Source organism: Bos grunniens, chromosome 2 (assembly GCF_055505025.1).
Source record: "Bos grunniens cultivar Pamir isolate PY7600 chromosome 2, Bosgru_T2T1.0, whole genome shotgun sequence".
NCBI classification, from domain to species: domain Eukaryota; kingdom Metazoa; phylum Chordata; class Mammalia; order Artiodactyla; family Bovidae; genus Bos; species Bos grunniens.
In genome coordinates, this window is record NC_141166.1 from 75,156,077 (window position 1) to 75,179,156 (window position 23,080).

A 23,080-nucleotide genomic window follows, 5' to 3' on the forward strand; every position below is an offset into this window, starting at 1 on the left:
TACTTTGTATTATTTCTATCCTTTTAACATTATTGAAGTTCACTTTATCACCTAGCATATGGTCTGTCCCAGAGAATATTCCATGTATACTTGAAAAGATTGTAAATTCTGTTATTGTTGGATAGAGTGTTCTGTAGATGTCTTTTAGGTCTAATTAGTTTGTAGTGTTGTCCAGGGTTTCTGTTCTTTGTTGATCTTCTGTATTGTTGATCTGTTCCTTACTGAAAGTGTAGTATTGAGAATTCCCTGGCAGTCCGGTGTTTAGGACTCCACACTTTGACTGCCTTGCACCTGGGTTCAATCCTTGGTTGGGGGATTAAGATCCAGCAAGCTGTTGAGTTAAGAAAATGTTATAATGAAGTCTGCACTACTATCATTGAAGAGTATGTTTCTCCTTTCATTTTTCAGTGTATGTTTCATGTTTTGCTCCTGTAGTAGGAGCTGATAAGTTTATAACTGTTACATATTCCTGATCTTTTGTTCATTATGAAGTGCTTTGTCTCGTACAGTTTTTGCCTCAAAGTCTGGTTTGTGTGATATTAATATAGACATACCAGCTTTCTTGGTTACAGTTTGTTTGATGTATCTTTTACTGTCCTTTTATTTTCAGGCTTCATGTCTCCTATAGACGGCATATATTAATAGTTGGATCATTTTTTACCCTTCTGACATCTGTCTTTTGATTGAATTGTTTAATGCATTCACATTTAATGTTATTACTGATGTACTTGCCTAATGTCTGCCATTTTGCTTTTATTATTTATCTCCTCTGTCTAGAGGGGTTTTTTTTTTTCCAGTGTTTTTTCTAGGGTTTATCATATGTGTCTTAACTTATCCAATCAGCTTCTGATTTATGCTAGCTTAATTCTAGTGAAATAGAGAAAAGTTACTCCTACATAACTGCTCTTTTCCCCCACTTCTCCTGATATTCTTGTTATTCATATTATATTAATGTTACAAACACAGTACACTGTTATAATGATAATTACCTTACCACCATCAGTAGGCATTTTCTTAGCCCATACAGCTTTGTTCCTATCCACATCCTTTGTGCTATTATTGGCACATATGTTACATTTCTATATGTTATAGGTCTGACATTACATTATGTACATATTATTTTATACATTTGCTTCTTAAATCAGAAAAAAGGGAAAATGTCCATTTCTGCTGTCTTTCCAATTACATAAATACCTGTACTTGGTTGTGTTAGTTTGTTCAAGCGGCCACAATGAAATGTCATAGACTGGGTGGCATAAACAACAGAAATTTATTTTCTCATTGTTCTGGATACTGGAAATCTAAGATCAAGGTACCAGAAGGGTTGATACATGCTGAAGGCTCTTCCCTTGGTTTGCAGATGGCCACTTTCTCATTGTGAGCTCATTTGGCATTTCTTCAGTGTGTTCAAGCAGAAAGACAGCAAGCCCCCTGATGTCTTTTCTTATAAGAGCACTAATCCCATTGGACCAGGGCCCTACCCACATGACCTCCTCTAATCCTAGTTACCTCTCCATGGCCCCATTTCCAAATACCATTGGATTAGGTTAGGGCTTCAACATATGAATCTGGGAGGGATGCAAGCATTAAGACCATAATACTGTACTCTCTGTTCATTCTAGTTAGTGCCTACTGTAAGGTGTGCCAGCAACAAACTCTCAGTTTTTACTTACAGAGGAAAGTCTTTGTTTTGCCTTCATTTTGGAAAATAGCTTTACTGAATTTAAGAGTCTTTGCTGACAGGTATTCTTCCTTGACCATTTTGAGTATGTTATCCCACTGCCTTCTGACTTTCATTGTGTCTGCTTAGAAGTCAGCTGTAAATCTTACTGGGGTTATATTATAAATAACTAATCATTTTTCTTATACTGCTTGTCTTTGACTTTCAGTATTTTTACTATGGTATCTCTTTGGGTCTCTGCATTTATTCTGCTAAAAGCTTTTTCAGGTTCCTGGATGAATAGGTCATTGTTTTGTTTTGTTTTTTTTCAATAAATTTGAGCTGTTTTCAGCCATTTTTTTCTTGGAATATCTTTTCTGTTCTCCTCTCTGATAATCCCCATTATATGTGTGTTAGTTTGTTTAACAAAGCACCACATTTCTCTGGAGCTTTTTTTTCTGTGTCCCTTTTTCTCTTTGTTCTTTAGCTTGTGTAATCTTTCAGTCTGCCTTCATTTATTCTTTCTTCTGCCAGTTAACATCTGCTGCTGGGCCTTTCTAGTGAATTTTATATTTTAGCAGTTTTTTAACTCCATAATTTCCATTTGGTACTTTTTAATATAATTTCCCTTTTATTAATGTCTTATTAAATAAATAAATAATGTTTTATTTATTTCTCTATTTGTTAATGCAACCTTGTCACCATTCCATCTTTACTTCCTTAATCATGATTTCCTTTGTTTCTGTGAATGTGTCTATAATGGCTACACTATGGTATTTCTGATAAATGTGAAAAATCTTTCTCTTGGGCAGTTTCTGTTCCCTGCTTGTGTCCAAAGTAGGGGTTACACTCTCCAGTTTATTTGCATACCTTGTAATTTTTTTAATTGGATATCATAAATAATGTAGCCAGTCTGGTTATTGTTGTTCACTTGTTAATTTGTTCCCTGACTGACTGGATTACTTTAGTGAAGTCTATTTAAGCGTCCCAGGACACCAAATGTTCAGCCTCTGATGTTGTTCCTCAAGCAGGGAAAGCTACTTTGGGTATTCTCACAGTCATCCTAGAATCACAGTGGTTTTGGTAGGACTCCATTTCTCTTTTTCCTTGACAGTATCCACTAACTGCCAGCTGATTACTCTGTTGCTTCCAATAATGCTCTGACTCACAGATTGCTCTACAAAATAATTCAATCGAAATCTGGCTCCTTTGAAGGAAAAGTTTTTGTGGTCAGTATTTGGTTTTTATTCTGCCCTAAGAAAGGATCATTCCTGCTGTATTTTTGCCTATTTCCTTCCTGCAAACTAGCAGGCCTACAATTTAGCCTGAATCTTATATCTCCTCCCAGTTGTCTTTATCACACCCACTCCTGTTGTTGAAGGGAACAACTGCCCACTCCAGTATTCTTGTCTGGAGAATTCCATGGACAGAGGAGCCTGGCAGGCACAAAGCTGAGCCATTTTCACTTTTCACTGCTCTTGAAAGCACCTGTAGGCGGGAACGTCTTCCCTCTCTGTTACAATTGAAGACCATTCTTTTGAGAAAACATGAGATGCTATCTGTTTTATGACCTGTTTTCTCCCCAGAAATCTCTGAGCCAGGGCTCAGAAGCTGGGGGTATGGACAGTGATTAGCTTTTCTTGAAATAACACCCTACCCTATAAGCTGATCACTTGGTGGAGGGTGAGGAGACCACAGCCTAGGATCACTGGCATGAAATCACCTCTTCATGAGATGGGGCAAGGGTGATCTGACCAGAACCCCAGTATTCTCAGCACACCACACCCACAGTAGACCCTCTGTCCTATATGGATTGTGAAGGAAAAGGAGTTCCCGTCTCTCACCTTCATTCACTCAGGATTTAGCTTCAGCAGCAGGTACCTGGGAGCAGGATGAGAAAGCTGACAAACATCTCCTAGAAAGAAACCCTCCCTCTGGGTGTTGTGGGGAGAGGCAGCTCTGTGTTCTTTGCTGCAGTGGTCTTGAGTAGGCTGTATTTCACTGAGAGAGGCAGGAGGGAGCGATATTGTTTCAAATACCAGACTCATCTTTCTTACCAGCTTTTCATAGATGTTCTTGAATAGATGTTTTCTATTTTGCTTTTCATCCTTAGGATCATTTCTATCACCTTTAATAGCTTTCATCAGTCTCAGTGGGGAGATACGGTGAGTACACTCAAGCTGTTGTGCTAGAAGTCATTCTCTAATAGGTGAAATTTGGTTCAAAAAATAAGAAATTATATTATTTGGCCTCCTATCTTTTGAAATTATTTTAAAAGATTTTATGAAGCTGTTTGAGAAATGGGATGCCTCTTCTCCAGCTATATCACACAGCAGGTGTACAAGCATCATCCTAAGTGCCAGCGGCAATGTTACAGTCTCACTGTAGGAGCAGACTTAATAAGTAGCTAAGGTATTGTCAAAAAGAGCACCTTAGGACCAGCTGTACTAAAACTAAAATTACTGTTTGGTGAATGTTTTCTGCCACTTCAGTAGGCTAATAAAGTGATATATCCATAGGTCCACTAACACAGGTGCTTGAGGAGAACCAGTTTATACTAGTGGGTTGGTTAGAATATGGCCCATTTCAAACTCAGTCATTCACCCAGAAGCATCATAGATATTTTTGTGTTTGATTGTGTTGATAATAGCTGCCCATAAATTTCTCAAACCAAAGGCATCTTTTATGTAAAGTGTACAGTGCAGACCCTCTGGTCTCATTCAAGTACTTGAAAAATACAAGTTTGTTTTTAAGGAAAACATTAGCCCTTATTGCAAGTACTTCTGCATCCCATCTATTTTTCAAAGGGAAGTAATACTCTCTTTGGGCAAGATTTCCCTTTTATCCTCTCAGTTGCCCAGTAAAATATGAACTGTGTTTCATATCTTCTGTCAAAGGACTACATTCCTCTATAATTAACTACTTGCTTTAAATTCATCATAGAATACAATTATGATATGTCTGTAATCCAGCACCTGCCAAAGGCTTACATACTTGCTTCCTGTATCATCCTGGCAGAGTCTTATAATTCTCTGGATTCAACAATTTGTCTTAGCTGCCAGGATACAAAGTAGATTCAGTTCTCAGTGAAAGCAACAATCTTATCCTAGATGTCCCTACACCTTTTTTGTTTTGTGTCTGATATATTAATATTTTCTCTGTTTTTTAGTCTACGTAGTTTTGTTTTTTCCACTGTTTCAGATTGAAAATAGGTGAGCTATAAATGAAATACATTTAGGAATAGAAGCATTTAACCAGAAAACCTAAAAAAATCGACCATTTGCATTTAAGGGAAAACTCCAGATATTGGACAACAGAAGTTTTACTTGACATTCATTTTCATTAATTGAGCATATCAGTTTGGTCAAATTCAAATTGGTTGAGGGCTTATTTATATTGTCCTAAATAGATACCCTCATCATAAAAAATAAATAAAGTGGAAATCCCTTTGAATTGCAAAAGGCTTTTATGGCAGAAAGCTAATATTTTCTTCCAGAGAGAGCAAACCTGACTGAGGTCTGTCCTTCAGATGAATTGAAGGTGGTTTATATTTCAGAAAATCACAGGCCATACTGTGACTTCTGAAGAAGATTCAGATTATTAATTGATACTAAATCCCTGATACAACATTTAAAAGTAGAACCTTTCAAGCAGTTTTCATAGGGTATTTTTAGTGATTATAAAATGCATGTGTTTTTGAAAAATGCAAAAGCAAGTCTAAAGTATCAGAAATCAGCAAATATATCTACAACCCTAAGGTGACTTCTGTTGTCATATTCATATCACATTCTCTTAATCTTTCTTCTCATTGTGTGTAGTTTTAGGGCTTCCCTGATAGCTCAGTTGCTAAAGAATCCGCCTGCAATGTGGGAGGCCCCAGTTCAATTCCTGGGTGGGTAAGATCTGCTGGAGAAGGGTTAGGCGACCCACTCCAGTATTGTCGGGCTTCCCTTGTGGCTTAGCTGGTAAAGAATCTGCCTGCAGTGCGGGAGACCTGGGTACGATCCCTGGGTAGGGAAGATCCCCTGGAGAAGGGAAAGGCTATCCACTCCAGTATTATGGCCTAGAGAATTCCCTGAACTGTATAGTCCATAGGGTCGCAAAGAGTCAGACATGACTGAGCAACTTTCACTTTCATGTAGTTTTAACATAGTTAAGATCCTATTGGATTTTTATCCCAATGAAGGAAGAAGAAGAACCTAAAAATCCTTCTATCCTATGGTGTAGCTTTCTATTCTGCCCAGTCCAGTACATTTTATAAACTTTATGCCTGAGTGGTATTATTTCTATAGGTGGCTAATACTCATAACGCATTCTGATCGTAATTAACATCAGTTTTAGAAAGTACTACTTTTCCATTTTGTCATATGGCCCAAAATCACTTTTTATGAATTCGTCCCTTTACATTCCTTTCTTGCTGTTATTGAACTACACTGAATTACTGCCACAGAAAACAGTAAAACTTTACTAATTATTATTAATTGGAGAATTGTCAGCCTGAGTTAGAGAATCATTTATAAACTTTTCATTACAGACATTTTTAAATACACATTAATGTAAATAAAAGTGCACTGAAGCCCCATGTACCATCACTTAGTTTCTGCATTTATCAATTAATAACTAATCTGTTTTCATTTAAACTTCTACTTCGTCCTCCTCTCACGTTATTTTAAAATAGACCGAAGTATTATATTATTTCATTTATGAGTATTTCATTATAGGTATCTCTAAAAGGTTTTTTTTAAACCTACCTAGCTTAAGAGTACTATTGCACATTCTAAAAAATTTAACAATTAATTTCTTAATTATATCAAATACCCAATTGGTCTTTGTATTATCAACTACCCCACAAATACTGCTTATGTTTTCACACATTTGTCTTGTAGAGTGTCCCAGAGCCTGAATTTGACTAATGGTGTCATCATGGTGTTAACATGTCTCCCTGTATTCTTTGTAATTCAGTCATTGGCTCGAATGTGTATTTTTGATGCAGCTATGTGAGATGTAAATGCAGAAAGTGGTTAAAACTATATTAAGAAATAAAATACTATGTAAAGAAAGTTGACTTAAATGATGAAAAAAGGATGGTAACAGGGTTCAGTATTCTCAGAATTCACAGTATTGCTCTATGATTTTCACTCTTTTCCTGAAAAGTTGCTAAACAGGGAAAACCTTAAAGACATTTTACAATAACAGCCTTTTATTTTTGTCAGTATTTGTATTAGAATGTCAGAATGATGTTGTAGTGTTTATTTTATTCCTTATATATTTTTTAAGGAATAAAACGTTTTTTCTGTCTCATTATCCAACTGCATATTTTCTTTTCTAAAATATAGCTTAGTGAGATTCAAATAAAGTACTTTTTTATTTTGTAAAATTAGTGAGTTTTTTATTTTTAAAAAAATTATTTGAACAGTACAAAAACCCTATTTAGAATAAGTTTTAAAAGAATAAGAGCAATGAAATCAGCAGGGGTTTTTTTTTATATCTGTGTTATTGTCAAAAACAAAGTGATTTTTATTCAAAAAGTAATTACATATAACTCACAATTTATAAAAGAGTTAATTTGACTTGTACTAAGCTTACTACTTGAAAAATAATTTTTTTTAAGTAAATTTACAGGACTGTTCATTCAAAGAATCTTTACAGTCATCTCCATCTCATTGTGCTGTGTTTTTGTATTTGTTTTATTTTTTCCCCATAGCTCATCAGTAGGTTACTTGCAACATCCAGGATCAGAACAAGTACAGTTTCCTCGAACTACTTCACCATGCAATTCCCAGCAGCTCCAAGGCCACCAGTGTGCAGGTATGAATAGATAATTGGGGCCGGCGGGTAGGTGGCAGGGATGGTTTGTCCATTTGAGAAATAGGTTCCTTGGACATTTCTAGGAAAAAGATTTTCAACTTGTTAGGTGCTGAGATATGCCCAGGGTATTCAGGGCACATGAGAAGTCAGATTTAACAGGCTCAGTCCACTTCTTCCTTTTCCTCTGCTACCAGTACCCCTGCTCTCTCTTTCTCCTCAGGCTCTCCTTCCTGCCTGCCTCATTACTACTGATATTCTCTAGGATACTTTCTTTCATTACTCTTTGGGTTCTTCCTCGGAAATTCAGCCACTTCCCAAGCTTCAACCTTGGCTTTTCACCACTGTCTCCCAAATTTGTTTCTGCCACGGCAAGACCACATAGCCAACTGCCTATTGGACATTTCCTAACCAGGAATATGTCAAAGGCACTTTAGATTTAATATTTCTCCCTTTTCATCCCTTTCTTCACCTTCCATATTGGGACCAATACAGATTTCAAAATCCTAACTCTCTTCTGTTCTCCTCTTTCACACTTAGGCTGTCACCATTTCCTCAAATCTGTTACCTTCTTTCCTTCTTCACTGCTTCTATTTTGCTTCTTTTATGTTGTCCCCATACCCAGCCTTCCTCCTCCCCAACACATACACACATACATACATAGTTCAAGAATTATCATCCTGAAACAGATGTCTCTTCATGTCATTCCTCTGAATTAAAAATTTGCAGACTCTCCATTTCCACTCCCTGGCAATTAAGCCTCAGAACTCTATTTCTAGAATGCACTATGCTTTTTCATGCCAAAGATACTTTTGTACCTGTTCTTTCCTCCCCCCTGGTGTGCCGGTCTAGCATCCAATTGCCAAATCCTGCGTATCTTTAAAATTTGATTCAGAAATCATGTCTTCTGCAAAGTCTTGCTCAGTCCTTAAAACTGAGTTTGTTGCTTTGTTTTCTCTGCTTCCTTTGTTTCTTAAACAATCCTTTATCATAAGACCATATTTTATTGTAATGATCTGTTGACATATGTAATCTCTCGAAGAAACAATAGATAATTATCAAATATATGACTAATAATGGCTGCATCAATATCGGCTGCTGTGGCCAAGGAGAACCCTGAGATACTCCCAAGCAGTCAGCCTTCTGTGGTGTGCCTAGCCAGGTCAGGTTGGTGCTATTTCTGGGGAACTGGAAACTACCAATACGATTACTAAAGTGCAAACAGTGGTCCTGGAGGCAGGCCCCAGGATACCTTACCTTACACTGAAATGGTGAGTGGCAGTTACATTCCTAATACTGGTAGTGCTGCAGTACTGATGCCACAACAGGAATAAATCAGCTATCAGTGGTTGTTCATGTGATTATTTCAGCTCTTTTGAAGTCAGCCAGAGTGGTTTTCCTAGCCATTTTCAAATGAGAAAATACAATAAAAGAGGGTAAATAGTTTTCTCTGAGTCATAGGACATTTCAGAGCACTGAAATTATGCTTTCGGAATCCCATATGCCAAACTTTTTCCTACCACATGAAACTGAGTCACTCAAAAGATGTCTTTTTTACCATATATCGAAATTTCTGTAGGGTACTTCTTTTCCCAGTTTTCCTTTATGTATTTAGAATAATGCTTATTTGAAAATAAATTTATTTTAAAAATTAAGCACTTTTATAGGTCATATCACAATTGTGGTATTCTAGAGAGGTCTTTTAGATAATTGGACGTTCCTGACCTATTATGTTTAGGATAAGTGAGATATTTAGGTCTAGGGAGTCAATTTCAATGTTTTTTTAAAACACACAACACTTGTATGAAGCATCAGAGCTTAAATCTGGATTACATAAATAAAAATAAAATTTTGGTCAGAGATATAGAAGTATCGTCATTATCTTGGTGTTTAAAGAAACTAGCCATTTGCTAAAGTGTGCTAACTGCTGGGTCCTAATTCTGATTCTCAGTAGCGCCACCTCCACCTGGTGGCGGAATGGTGATGATGCAGCTCAGCGTACCAAACAATCCACAGTCTCGTGCCCATTCACCCCCACAGTGGAAGCAAAACAAATATTACTGTGATCACCAGAGAGGACAGAAGTGTGTGGAATTTAGTAGTGTTGACAATATTGTTCAGGTAAGATGCTGCTTTTGTCTATTATAATTTTAAAACTTTCAACACTTAGTCACATAAGATTGACCAACCTATAAGACTTGATGCTGAATTTAAAATCTTCTCAAACAGATTAGTAAAGAAGTTTGGACATTCTCTATAGCCAAATAATTTAAATACTGTTTCTGAATGTTTGCATAATTAAACATTTTTTAATTTAGAAATTAAGATAAACTAGATCTGAATTTTATTAAAGAAAATGAATTAAGTTGCTATCTTGCTTTTCCCATATGAACTGTATTTTACTGTAACCAGAAGGTTGATGAGGGAAGACTCTTCATCATAGAAGAAATGCAATCAATAAATCTAAAAACACTGATAGAATTTCAAAAGCGATATTTTGGAATCCTATTAAAGTAATGAACAAGGAAACATCAAAAACATCAGGAAACGATTTATGAGAAGCTTTCAAATAGGTAGATTAGGCAGACAACACTTGAAGCAACTGATCGATTGTAGTGTCAATTAAAGTGGGTCCAGGTTCCATCTCTGATCAAGAAACTAAGGAATCCATAAGCCATGCCTGGACGGCCAAAGAAAATAGTACCTGAATCTAATCAAGCCTCTCTGAGTCTAGCTATTAATTTACAGAAAATACAGGAAGAAAATAAAAAACAGTTTATAGGTACCACAGATATTTTATTGGACAAATTGCCTATTTCTTTAACAAATAAATGGCATTTTGAATTGAAGGATGAATCTATTATAAATTTAAAGACTCAAGAGTTCTAACAATCAGATGCAATGTATGGGGATCTTCCTTGAATACCAGTCAAAAGACATTTGGGGGCAAAAAGTGAATAAATATATTCAAAGTGCTAAACTGTCAACCAAGAATTTTATATCTAGTAAAATTGTTCTTTAGAAGTGAGGGAGAAATTAAAAATTTCTAGATAAACAAAATTTGAGACCTGCTCTACTAGAAATTTTCAAAGGAGCCACTGCAAAGGGAAATGAAAGTATAATACTAAACAGTAATATGAAGCTATACTAGGGGAAAAAACTCTCAGTTAAGTACATGGGCAATTTTAAAAGCTAGTAAAATTCTACCAGTATGGTGTATAGTATATATTTTCTAATGGAAAAATATCTGCAATACTATTTTAAAAGTACAAAAGTAAAATTCAAAAATAGGATGTATAGTCTGTTTCCATTTTTATGAAGCAGATATATGGATACATATACATAGAAACAGTGTTACTAGTGTTTATCCTTGGGAATTGAAAATTATAAATTTTTCTGTACTGTTTTAATTTCTTAAATAACAAGTACCTATTATAATGTAATGTGTACATACTTGTAATCAGAAAGAATAAAAATTTCTGTCCAAAAGGAGCTCTTCAAAAACCCTGACTAAAATGTTGACCTGTTTTCTTGATATAATTGCAGCACAGTCCTCAACTCAGTAGTCCCATTATTTCACCAGCTCAGTCACCAGCACCAGCTCAGCTGTCTACCCTGAAAACTGTCCGTCCCTCTGGACCACCCCTTGCCATCATACCCCAGTTTTCTAGACCTTTTGTCTCTGGGCAAGGTAAGTGCAGAAAGCTAGTCACAGCCTCAGAGAATTTTAAGACATCCATTCACTCCCCATCAATTTGTAATTTACCTGGTGCTGCTACCTTCCCTTTTCCAAAGGACTGCATTTTCACCTTCCTCGGGCATTTTCATTTGTTACCATTTTCTCTCCTAACCTAATGTTTCATCACCAATAATTAATTAATGCTACTTACCTGGCAGTACACTGGTTAAGACTCTACACTTCCGCTGCAGGCATCACAGGTTTGATTCCTAGTTGGGGAAATAAGATCCCAAATGTCACAACTAAGCCCTGGCACAGCCAAGTAAATATATAAGTAAATATTTAAAAAATAATGTCTTAAAGAATCATTAAAAAGGAAAGTAGTATCTGAATTTTTAAGAACAAGTTATATGGTAATTTCAAAAAGGAAGACAAACAGATGTCCATTAAGCCCTTGAAAAGGTGCTCAACATCATTCATTAAGGAAGGGAGTATTAAAATCTCAATGAAATACCACTTCACTCCATCTTCATGCTTAAAATTGTGTCTCTGGTCTCAGTGCTAAACCTTCATGTTGTATCTGCCTTTCAGCTAGTGTTTAGGAAGGAGCAAGTATGTCGTGGGTGTGTTCTACCAGGGAGCTGCCCAAGCACCCCGACAGTGTTCATCAGAAAAGAGCTCCACACAGTAGCAAGAGGCTCACGCCTTGCTTGTCTCTGTTAGGAAACTATCAGGAGAAGCACTGTATGATTTTCTGAAGATGCTCTCTTAGCACCCACCCATAACCCTCCTCCAGACACTGAATGTGCTACATTTGGGGACTTACAGTTAAAATGAGACTACAACAAATGAAAACATTACAGACAAAACTTTTGCAGTCAGCATGTGTGAAGCGCTTTCCATGGGATGACTCTAGGCACTAAGGTGTGAAAGAAAATATATTTATAGTAATTAATAATGATTTGGGGGAGATAGAGAGCTTCATGTTTTTCCAAGGTTTCTTTTGTCCCCTGAATGTATGTTCTGTTCACTTTTAACCATCAGAGAAAATGTGGATTTTAGTATCTCAGACGGGTGGAATGAGTTCTTATAGTTCCTTTGGAGGATTTCACATAGAATGTTAAGGTTTACCAAGAAGTTTCTCTCCATGCTAACTTGTCTGCCAGCTCTCCCACTTAACCTCCTTCATAACTGTTGTTATTAGTCCCTAGTGCTTGCAGAAGTTTACCCCAGTTCTTTGAAGGATATGTGGAGGCTTTTAATTTTTTTAAAAAAAGATATCAGTACCTCCACTTTTTTATTCTATTTGGTAGAATATGTTCCCTCTCTCGTCCTGAGACAACTGAGAAAACTGTGAAGTACTTTGTACCCGAATAAAGGAAAATGTGAAAGTGATGTTTTATTAACTTTCAGGAGATGCCAGATACCCATTACTTGGCCAGACCCTGCAGTACAACCCTCCTGCTGTTCTGCACGGACACATTCCAGCCCAACAGGTGTGAGAGCTGCTGTCTGACTTCCTGGGCTTTGTTGGCAGAGCATTGTACTTCTGCTGGTGAGAGTGGGGCGTCCTGGCCCTACCGAGAGCAGAGTGAGGGAGAAGGTGGTAGGAGCATCAGTTCCCAGCACAGTCCAGATATGAGGGGTGGGGGGCGGGCGGCAGGAGGCATTGGGTGCCGTTACTTAGAAAAGACTGTCAGCAAGTGATGGGCCGAAGTTCTACTGCCACTGAGGCAGAATTCAGAAGGCCTAGAGGTGGGGGTTTTTTTCTTCTAAAGTACAAACCCCAGACTCAGTGCAGTTAGTTGTTAAGTGGTCAAACACTGCAATTACATTTTGTAGCAGCATCAACTTATTTCTCATGTTTGTGGATTTTCAGGGTCAATCTGGCAACAGGCATGGCAACCGAGGAAGGAAACAAGCCAAAAAAGCTGCATCCACCGACCTGGGTGCAGGAGAGGCAGGTGTGTCCCCAAGAGGCATCCGGATGTGCTTCTATAAACTGTTGGCCTGAGAGTCTAAAACTGCCACACCACAGAAGTGGGTTTTCCTTGTCTAGAATCCTACACAAAGTCTTAGACAGTTATGCTGTCTATAAGGCAGGCTTCTTGAATGTTCTTTTAATTCTGTCTCATTTCGGATTTGGGAGTACTGAAACAAAGGTGGGTTTAAGAGGAGGGCAGGCACCAAAGGGATTCGAAAGAGATGTGAGAGAGGAATAGGCAGAATGAAATGCATTGCCTCTGTGTTCTTTGAGAAAGGAAGTATTCTTTATACCCTTCAGGCAGTATAGTCTGAAGAACAAATACATTGCCTTTCTGTGGCAGAGGGCTTTCAAGTCTGTACCTTAACTTTCTATTCAATAGCCTTGGGTTTGTTAGGGCAAGTGCTGTTTTAAAGATAACATACAGAATACTTCCCTTGTGGTCCAGTGGTTAAGGCTGCACTTCCAATGAAGGGGGCATGGGTTCCATCCCCCATCAGGGAACTAAGATCCCACGTGCCTCACGACACAGCCAAAAAATAAAAATTGAAGATACGTATAATTTGACAATGGGAATTTGAAGTTCAGGAAACTGTACCAGGATCACACACCTAGTTTGAAGAAGCCACTGCACAGGCTGCATTTTGTATGTGAGGCTGCGAGTGTGGCCGGTGGCAAGGGCCTCTCTGCACCCCTTGCTTGGGGGTAAGAAATATTTAGAAGATGGCCATACCAAGTATAACTGTGGATTTGAATGGTTTTAGAAAATTATGTTCATTTCTTGTGTCATTTGAGTCTGCAGTACATTCTGCCCACCTCTTGGTAACAGGGATTAATTCTTTACCTTTTCCATTCTAGTTGTTGGGAAGGTCTTGGAAATTACTGAACTACCAGATGGAATAACTCGCATGGAAGCCGAGAAGCTCTTTGGGGAACTCTTTAAAATTGGCGCCAAGATCCGGTGGCTCCGGGACCCTCAGTCCCAGCCCCAAATGCGTCGCCACCCGCTCTGCTGTGGCAGTGGCGACAGCACTGTCAACCCCGAACGCTCGAAACCCAGTGACTTGGCCTCCACGTACACCGTCCTAGCCACATTCCCCTCCATCTCCGCTGCGCAGAATGCATTGAAGAAACAAATTAACTCGGTTAACAAGTTTAAGCTGAGAACAAGCAAGAAGCACTATGACTTTCACATTTTGGAAAGGGCAAGTTCTCAGTAACAGCCACCTCAGACCCTTGGCCTTTTGTGATCCCCCCATCGTCACCCATCTTTAACTGGCTTGGTATCGGGAGCTTCTGTTAACATGATAGAGACTCCTAGGATGTGTGGTCATGGCGTTACAACTTCTGAAGACAGGCCAGTGATCCAGCAAAGAGGGGAAAAATGCATATTTCACCCCAAATGACTGTAGGAATCCACATCAGAATGATACAGAGTTAGCAGCTTTTTCTGAGGAAATGCTGTTCAAATGCCTCCTAACTTTTATAGTTATTTTGTTTTATATTTCTGAATTCTTGTATCAGATCCAAAGCTCGATTGTACAGCAAATTATTCTTCAAAATGAGTACCACCAGTTGCAACCTGTATTTCTTTTTTGCAGCCAGCAGCACAGTGTGACCTGACATAGAATTTGGGGGAATAAGAATGCAGGAGTGGAGTAGCCAAGTTAAAACTACATACTGTCTTTTGGGGGGCCCAGTAGGTGACTAAGGAGAGCTCACAAACAAAAGATTACTCTTCCCCTGTATCTCTAAACACAAACAGTTTCCAGAAAATAAAGAATTCCCTTATAGGGTCCTTTCCTTATTCACTTAGGTCATATGAACACTGTCAAGTAAATTATGTTCTTAACACCTCTTAATCAAACCACTTAGATTCAAAAGGGAATAGGAATCATTCTAGGCAGGAAAATACTTCCACTTTTTTTTTTTTTTTTTTAAGTCTCCCTCCGATAACTAAATGCCACTTATTTGCTTTCCCTTCCTTGTGGATTTTTTTTTTTTTTTTTTTTTTTTGGTCACCTGAGGAAATGCATTTGATGAGTGCTGGAAACTTCTTAAGTGGTTAAAAATGTGTTTTCATTGTTTGCAGCGGATCACTGGACATCAAAGATTCATTGCACTTATGAACAAGGAACCTTTTTTTCAATTTGCAAGGCTGTACAATGTGTGCTGATGCAAGCCTTTTTCAGTTCAAAAGAATAAATGTTTACAAATATATACCCACTTTGTCTTTTTGTAAATTAAAATCACCTTTTTAAATGAGAGTCAGTCCTGAAGACTTAACCTATCTTGAAGATTTCATTTTCAGACTTAGGGAAGATGAAAGACATGAAATCCCCCCACTTTACAAATATTCTACAAAGCATCAGTTTCTCTATGGGAGTGTTTCTTGTGGGTGTAACTCATGTCATTTGTCCTCTCATAAGTTAATACCAGTCAGTTGTAGACAGTTGTGAGTATGAATGAATATATAGTGAGACAGCTGAAAACAGAACATTATGATCGTTTAAAGAATTTGTGGTCTTAGCTGATGTTTTGAGCACCCAGTTGTCCAGTTTAGCTCAAGTTCTTTATAGAAAGCTTTCCCCACTTGTTGGCCCAGCAGAATCAAACTGCTAGGAAACCCAAAATGGGGGCTAGGGGAAGGGGATTCTGCTATCTGCAGCTTGCCTGGAGCCTGGCTGGCTTCCAGCCCAGACTGCGGGTTTACTTTTTGCAGCTCAAGAGCAATAGGTGTTACCAGGCTCTGGTGCAGATGTTCTCTCCCTCTAGAGCATCTGCAAAGCCCTACTTTGTCCCAGGGGATCCCAACCCACCCCCACCCGTCGCCCCCTGCACACACAAGCTGGTGTGTTGCGATTATGGATATTGTGCTCCTGAAAGCAGGTGCGAGCTGCCTCCCAAATGAGTCAGATTAAGGAGCCAGACACAGAGAAAGAAGTAGGAAGGAGCACTGTGAAAATCACTCACTCCCAAGGACTGTGGAATTTTTAAGTGTTTGACTGTAGAATGTCACAGATGGAGAGGATACATAATTAGGGCCAATACTGCAGCAGGAATTACTTAATCATGGGGGTGGAGACAAAACTACAATCCTACGATTTATTTCAGTTCTCTGAATATTCTCTTTTGCTGTAGAAATCCTGGTAAAGTGAGGGGTTATTTTAATTGAGATACAATTGACATGTATTCATTTCAGACATACGACATAACAATCTGATATATATATTGCAAGATGTTAATCACAATAAGTCTAGTTAACATTCATCACATGGTTATAATTTTTTTTCTTGTGATGAGAACTTCTAAGATCTGTTTAGCAACTTTTAAATATACAAAACAGTATTAAAGACTGAGGTCACCATGCTGTACATTAAATCTAAAGTTTTGCTCTAGACATTTGATTTACCCTGTAGGAGTTGAAGACTGCCCAGAGGAAGGCAGAGCTGAAGCTGTTGTGAAGTCAGCTCTGAACCTTCACCACCACCATCTCCCCACCCCTGTCCCCAGACAATCACGGGTCCCTGAAACCAAGGAGCCTGCCGTTAAAAAACAACTGTAATGATTAGCTTTAAAATTGGCCTTTAAACTTTAATGTGAACATATTTTAAGTGACCTGTTGATGAGAGTCAACTAAATGAACACCATTTCTAATATAAGAGCAAATAGCAAAAAAAAAAAAAGAGCAAATAGCACATAGTTTTCATAATCGTTCTCAATTGTGTTCAAAGGTACTGAATTCTTTTCACAAGCTTAATACTTGCTTCTTTAGAATTTTTTAAATATACTTAGATGTATTAAATCCTCATGTGCTTTTAAAAAAATATATATCCAAATTGCCACCCCCTACATACACATTACAAAAATACACATGCATTCCCTCGACTATATTCTCCTGTTCTTTTTGATCTAGAATCTAACTTCATCTGTAGAAAAATGCTGGGAGGAGGAAGCATCAAAGGAGGCATTTAAAGATGTGATTTGGTCCAGACTTTAAACCTTCCTAAGGACAGCTTCCGTGCACCACAGTCCTGGCTGTGGATTCTCCCAGAGCACTGACCGTATTTAGGGGCAGACAATACTTTTACCAATAAAATGAGTTATTCTTACCTGTATCAATATTGGCAGCTCCAGCAGCCCCTTTGGGAATGATGGAGGGCATCTGATAACTTTGTGGGCACTTCTACCTTATGTATTAGGAAGCTGAGAGTAAAGGCTTACAGGTTTTAAGCCCTTGGTCCACAAAGAATGTGAATAGATGTGCTTGTGAATCGAGTACAAAGTGTGTTTGCCAACAGTAATTTAAAAGAATTAGCTTGTCACCTAAACTAACAAAGTAGGTATCTGAACTCCCACACACTAAGAAATTGGTTTTTCTGATCCCACCAGGGAAGGACCTATGACCTGTGAATAGTGCAAAAACCTACAGGTCTCAGTAGAGCCCACAGTGCCAGAATAGCTTGGGAAGAGGCAATCCTCAGCTACCGCGGGAAGCAAAGAGTTGCGTGCTCCGTGTGTCATCAACAACTGAAAAAATGTGAATGTTAAGTCCAGCAGAGGGCAGCCAAGGGCCTGTGTGAAGGTGGCCAGGGCCCCGCTGACCCAGTCTCCTGCCTGCACAGCATGTAATGAGACCTGGTATGTATTGTCAGACACAACTGAGTGATTAAACAACAGTATATTGTGTGTTGTCTTCAGAGATGGAGAGTACTAATTTCAGCCTCTTCTAGAGACCAGTGTCCACGTATGATGGTGGCAGGATTCAAAACTGGTCCTGTGTTGCTTGGAAATCGTCAAGCCTTTATGAAGTGAAGTTGTTCAGTCGTGTCCGACTCTTTGTGACCCCATGGCTTGTAGCCTACCAGGCTTCTCCGTCCATGGGATTTTCCAGGCAAGAATACTGGAGTGGGTTGCCATTTCCTTTTCCAGGGGATCTTCCTGACCCAGGGATTGAACCTAGGTCTCCCGCATTGTAGGCAGACACTTTACCCTCTGAGCCACCAGGGAAGCCCAAGCCTTTATGAGCTGATGCTAAAAAAAAACCAGAGACTCACATCCATTCAGCTGGTAGCCCTCACCAGCCCAAGAAACAGATAGGATACAGGTGCTATTTATTCCCCCATGGCCACATGTGCTCAGGTTGTGTTTTGAATATTTGTTCTTCACTTTTCCCCTTTCATGTCTCCACTCTGGATTTGATTTCACCAACGTAAGAATATTGGAGGAGTGGAAGGAAGAGACTGTAGGAACTTCTAATCAGAAAACTGAAGATGTTGGTTCTTTGAAGGGGGAGAGAGAATCATTGAAATAGACAAATCATTAGCTACATTACCTCCCCCACCCCCCAAAAAAGCACATTTTCAATTCTTTCTTGCTGCTTAACAGACCACCCACATTTAGTGGTTTACAGCACTAATTCTGTGGGTCAGGAATTTGGGCAAGGCTTAAAGAGGACAGCTTGGCTCTTCTCCACCTGATATCAGCTGCACTCAGCTGAGCTGGGCTGGAAGTTCCAAACTGAACTCATGACTGTTGTTCAGTTGCTAAGTTGTGTCCGACTCTTGGTGACCCCATAGACTGCAGCATGCCAGGCTTATCCTGTCCTTCACCATCTCCCCGAGTTTGCTCAAACTCATGTCCATTGAGTCAGTAATGCCATCCAACCATCCTGTCCTCTGTCATCCCCTTCACCTCCTACCTTCAATCTTTCCCAGCATCAGGGTCTTTTCCAAAGCGTCTCCGCATCTGGTGGCCAAGGTACTAGAGCTTCAGCATCAGACTTTCCAATGAATATTCAGGATTGATTTCCTTTAGGATTGACTGGTTTGATCTCCTTGCAGTCCAAAGGACTCTCAAGAGTCTTCTCTAGCAACACAATTCGAAAGTATTAGATGCATTTTTGATACTAGAGAAGCTATTTTTGATCTAAGCCTGGTCTCAGTGCTTGCTATTGAACAGGTCTCAGTAATAATGACCTTAAGGGAACAATAGAACAAGCTTGTTATCAGGCAAGGAAAGTAACAATAGCAAAGTTAATAAATCAGTTGTAAAGACTCACAGTTCTGTTTCAATGGTAAAGATTAGCTCGAAGCACTTTGTTGAACTGTTTTAGAGAATTTCAAACCCTCTCCAGCATTCAGCCACCAGAACAACTAGAACCTAAAAGACGATGATGTTGACCTTTTCTAACCCTCATGACTTTGGTCAACTAAAGCTTGGACTCAGTAAACTCTGCTCAAGGTCTAAGCTGAATTCTTTGTTCAAGCCCTTTAATGAATATGCATGTAGCCTTAGCTTAAATCTTCCCCAATGTGCTGTTTGGGGAGACACTGCTTTGGGAAAGATCCCTGGTGTTTTCCTTACTTGCTACAAGTAATAAATAAATCCTTCCCTCTCCTGATCTTTGGCTTGGTTGTGTCTTTTGGCTGGACACCCACCAAGATGGAAACCCATTTTGGGGGTAACAATATTGAAGTCCCAGATGTCATTTCTATTGCATTCTGTTGGCTAAAAAGAAAAACTCATAGGGTTCACTCACAGCAGAGGCAATAACCCTACCTCTTGATGAGAAAAGCAGCAAAAAGCCATGTAGGATGGAAGAGAATGGTTACAGTCATCTTTGGAGATAATTTACCACAAGCACAGATACCCAATAAAAGTCCCCACGGACTCTGCCTCCAAATCACATCCTGAAGTTTCTCTTAGGATACTAGGATTCGTCTTCATCACTACTGCCCTGGACCAAGCTGTCATCTTCCTATAATGAATAGAAATGGCCTTCCTAAGACTCTTGAGAGTCCCTTAGACAGCAAAGAGATTAAATCAGTCAATCCTAAAGGAAATCAACCCTGAATACTCATTGAAAGGACTGATGCTGAAGTTGAAGTTCCAATACTTTGGCCACCTGATACGAAGAGCTGACTCATTGGAAATGACCCTGATACTGGGAAAGATTGAGGGCAGGAGGAGAAGGGGACCACAGAGAATGAGATGGATAGTCGGGATGGATGGCATCACTGACTCCATAGACATGAGTATGAGCAAACTCAAGGAGACAGTGAAGGACAAGGAAGCTTGGTGTGCTGCAGTCCATGGGGGTCACAAAGAGTCAGACATGACTTAGTGACTGAACAACAAACTGGTCTTCCAGCCTCCGCTCTTGTTCCCACATCTTTATAGAGCCAGAATGATGTAAAAGGTAATCAGCTTATGTCATTTCCTCCTGCCCCAAATCCCTCAATAACTTCCTCAATCCTGGTTTACAAAACTCAGTGTAGCATACATCTCTGATCTGTTCTTCCCCTCTACCTGGAATGTTTTGCTCCTGACCAACTCCTTTATCTTTCATAGAAATGACATTTCATGGAGAAGGAAATGGCAACCCACTCCAGTAATCTTGCCTGGGAAATCCCATGGACAGAGGAGCCTGGTGGGCAAAGAGTCAGACATGACTGAGGGAGGGGCAGGCGCTCGCTAGAGGCCCCAGAGCTTTTGATGGCAGAGCCAGCACTGTGGCTGAGGATTCCCGGCTCCCAGGCCTCTCTCACAAGATAGGAGCGTGGAAAACTAGTCTAAAATACGCCTGAGGGCTTTCCTGGCGGCTCAGTGGTAAAGAATCGCCCCCCTGCCAAAGCAGGGGACGCGAGTTCCACCCCTGGTCTGGGAAGACCACACGTGGCAGAGCAGCTGAGCCCATGCATCACAGCCACTGGGCCGGGGCTCTCGAGCCTGGGAGCTGCAGAACTGAGGTCTGTGGGCACCAGAGCCCATGCTCCGCAACAAGAGGAGCCACAGCTAGAGAAAAGCCCACGCAGCATGAAGACCGTGCACAACCATAAATAAAATCATTAAAAAACAACAACAAAAAAGAAGTGTCATTTCAGCAGAGAAGTCTTTATGAGCCACCCAGTTTCATGTCGCCACCCAAACACAATCACTTTATCTCAATTTTATGCCTATCATCCCTATCAGATCTTTTGTTTTGTTTCTACAACTAGAATATGAATTCCATGAGATCAAAGACCTTACCTTACTTATACCTTTATTTCCAAGCACCCATTAATTGTCAACAAATATTTTTCAACTGTTTAAAAGGCTCAGGAGAACCCTGGCTATTTCTCTGGTCTGGAGATCTCCCACTGAGTGATGTCAGGGGATGGGAAGGAGCTGGAGGATAAGCATAATTCACATCTCTGGTTGTCTTGGCACTGAATTCCTTAATGGCTGAGGTAAGGTAGGGGCTAGTTTCCAAAAGCCAACAAAATACTCATATTTTGGCTCCTGCAATGTCACATCAATACAAATGTCCTTGAGTTACTCCTCCTTGGTTGCTGTCTACATTATTCCAACATTTCACTTTTGTGGTCATCTGTCAAATTTAAACCTTTTAAATACCCTTCCTGTATTTGGGAAAATCTCACATATACAAATCTTTCTACCCCAAAATAACAGCTAGGATGACTCAATTCTCAGCTTTTCTTTTGCTCAGAAAAGCTACACCGCAACATGACTGTGTTCTGAACATGGGATCTGGGGCTCCACCAGCCACATTCATATCCAGAAAAATCTAATCAGGAAGAGAACAGGGGAGGAGGCAGGCTGTACATAGAATTCCTCATTGTAGTTGGATTGTTTCTGTGTGCAATCCCAGGAGATTTCAAAGCTGCTCAGTCTTAGCCTCCTGAGGGTTTGTAAGCAGATACTCTTGAATTAATTACTTTTCTGTTTAAACTGGCTATTGTGGATTCTTCAGTCTGCACCACTGTTATCTTCTACCTACCAGGACATAGCGTTTGGGATTTCTGTTTCCTTGAATCCTAGGCATGCTTCACCCATAAAGACTTAGGTGGTTACTCAAGTCCACTGAGATAAAAATGACATCTGATGCTTATTGAACACTTGTATGTAGACACTGTTCTGTTTATAGCACTTAAATTTATAAAAAAAAAAAAAAAACCCAATTCAAGGTAGTTGAAGTAACCAAGGGAATTTATTGGCTCAGGTATGGCTGGATCCAGGGACTCTGCAATATCATCAGCATAGACTGTCTTCATCCACCGGCTCGTCTATCCTGCAATATAACAAGTGTGACTTATTTGGTTTTGATTATATACTATCAAGTATTGTTGGTTATCTTCTCATGTAAACATTTGATCCCAATTCCTGGAGCTGTGCTATCCAGAATGGTAACTGCACACCACATGTAGATAGTAAATTTAATTAAATTATTGAATAAATTAACTAAAATTAAATAAAATAGAAATTCAGTTCCTCAGTTGCACTAGCCACATTTCAAATGTTCAATGGTCACATGACTTTTCACTCTCCAAAATCTTTTATCACCTCCCAGGTCTTGAATGCTCTGACCCTTGCCTGTCTACATCTCTAGACTTACCTGGCACTGGCCCTCTCCTTTGCCAGGTTCTATTCACACTGGACTTCCCTAAATTCCTCAAACATACTATATTCTCTTGTCTCTGGGTTCTGTAAAGTGGTGATCTTCTGCTAGATACTGGGATACTCCCCATTTGTGGTTAGTTTTTCAGCAAACTGTGGCAGGAGGTGTATGTCTCTTTTTTGCCGGCATGTGCCAGACTAGGTTTTCCAGCCCCCTGCACCAAGATGCACCATGATTCTGAATTTTGACCAATGAAATTTAAGTAGAAATGATGCATGCCTTTCTGTGCTGGACCTCTTCAGTTCAGTCATTCAGTCATGTCTGACTCTTTGCAACCCCATGGACTGCACACGCCAGGCTTCCGTGTCCATCACCAACTCCCAGAGCTTGCTCAAACTTATGTCCATCGCATCGGTGATGCCATCCAACCATCTCATCCTCTGTCGTCCCGTTTTCCCCCTGTCTTCAATCTTTCCCAGCATCAGGGTCTTTTCCAAGAAGTCAGTTCTTCGCATCAGGTGACCAAAGTATTGGAGTTTCAACTTAATGAAT

The 23,080-nt window shown here is 39.5% G+C and overlaps 1 protein-coding gene across 33 annotated transcripts in view; it reads left to right on the forward strand.

Moving 5' to 3' along the window:
- R3HDM1 (R3H domain containing 1) overlaps positions 1-15,348 on the forward strand; it is a 96,010-nt gene extending 80,662 nt beyond the window's left edge. For 21 of the 33 annotated variants that reach the window (XM_086350781.1, XM_086350825.1, XM_086350834.1 and 18 more), the window contains 6 exons: positions 7,365-7,468; positions 9,417-9,586; positions 11,012-11,156; positions 12,558-12,640; positions 13,024-13,108; positions 13,987-15,348. In XM_086350781.1, coding sequence (XP_086206907.1) covers positions 7,365-7,468; positions 9,417-9,586; positions 11,012-11,156; positions 12,558-12,640; positions 13,024-13,108; positions 13,987-14,348 — 949 coding nt within the window. In that variant the 3' untranslated portion in view covers positions 14,349-15,348. Of the gene's footprint in view, positions 1-7,364; positions 7,469-9,416; positions 9,587-11,011; positions 11,157-12,557; positions 12,641-13,023; positions 13,185-13,986 lie in introns of all 33 variants that reach the window. The other 12 variants (XM_086350791.1, XM_086350842.1, XM_086350853.1 and 9 more) reach the window with 3 other exon arrangements.
- Positions 15,349-23,080: the final 7,732 nt, after the last annotated feature.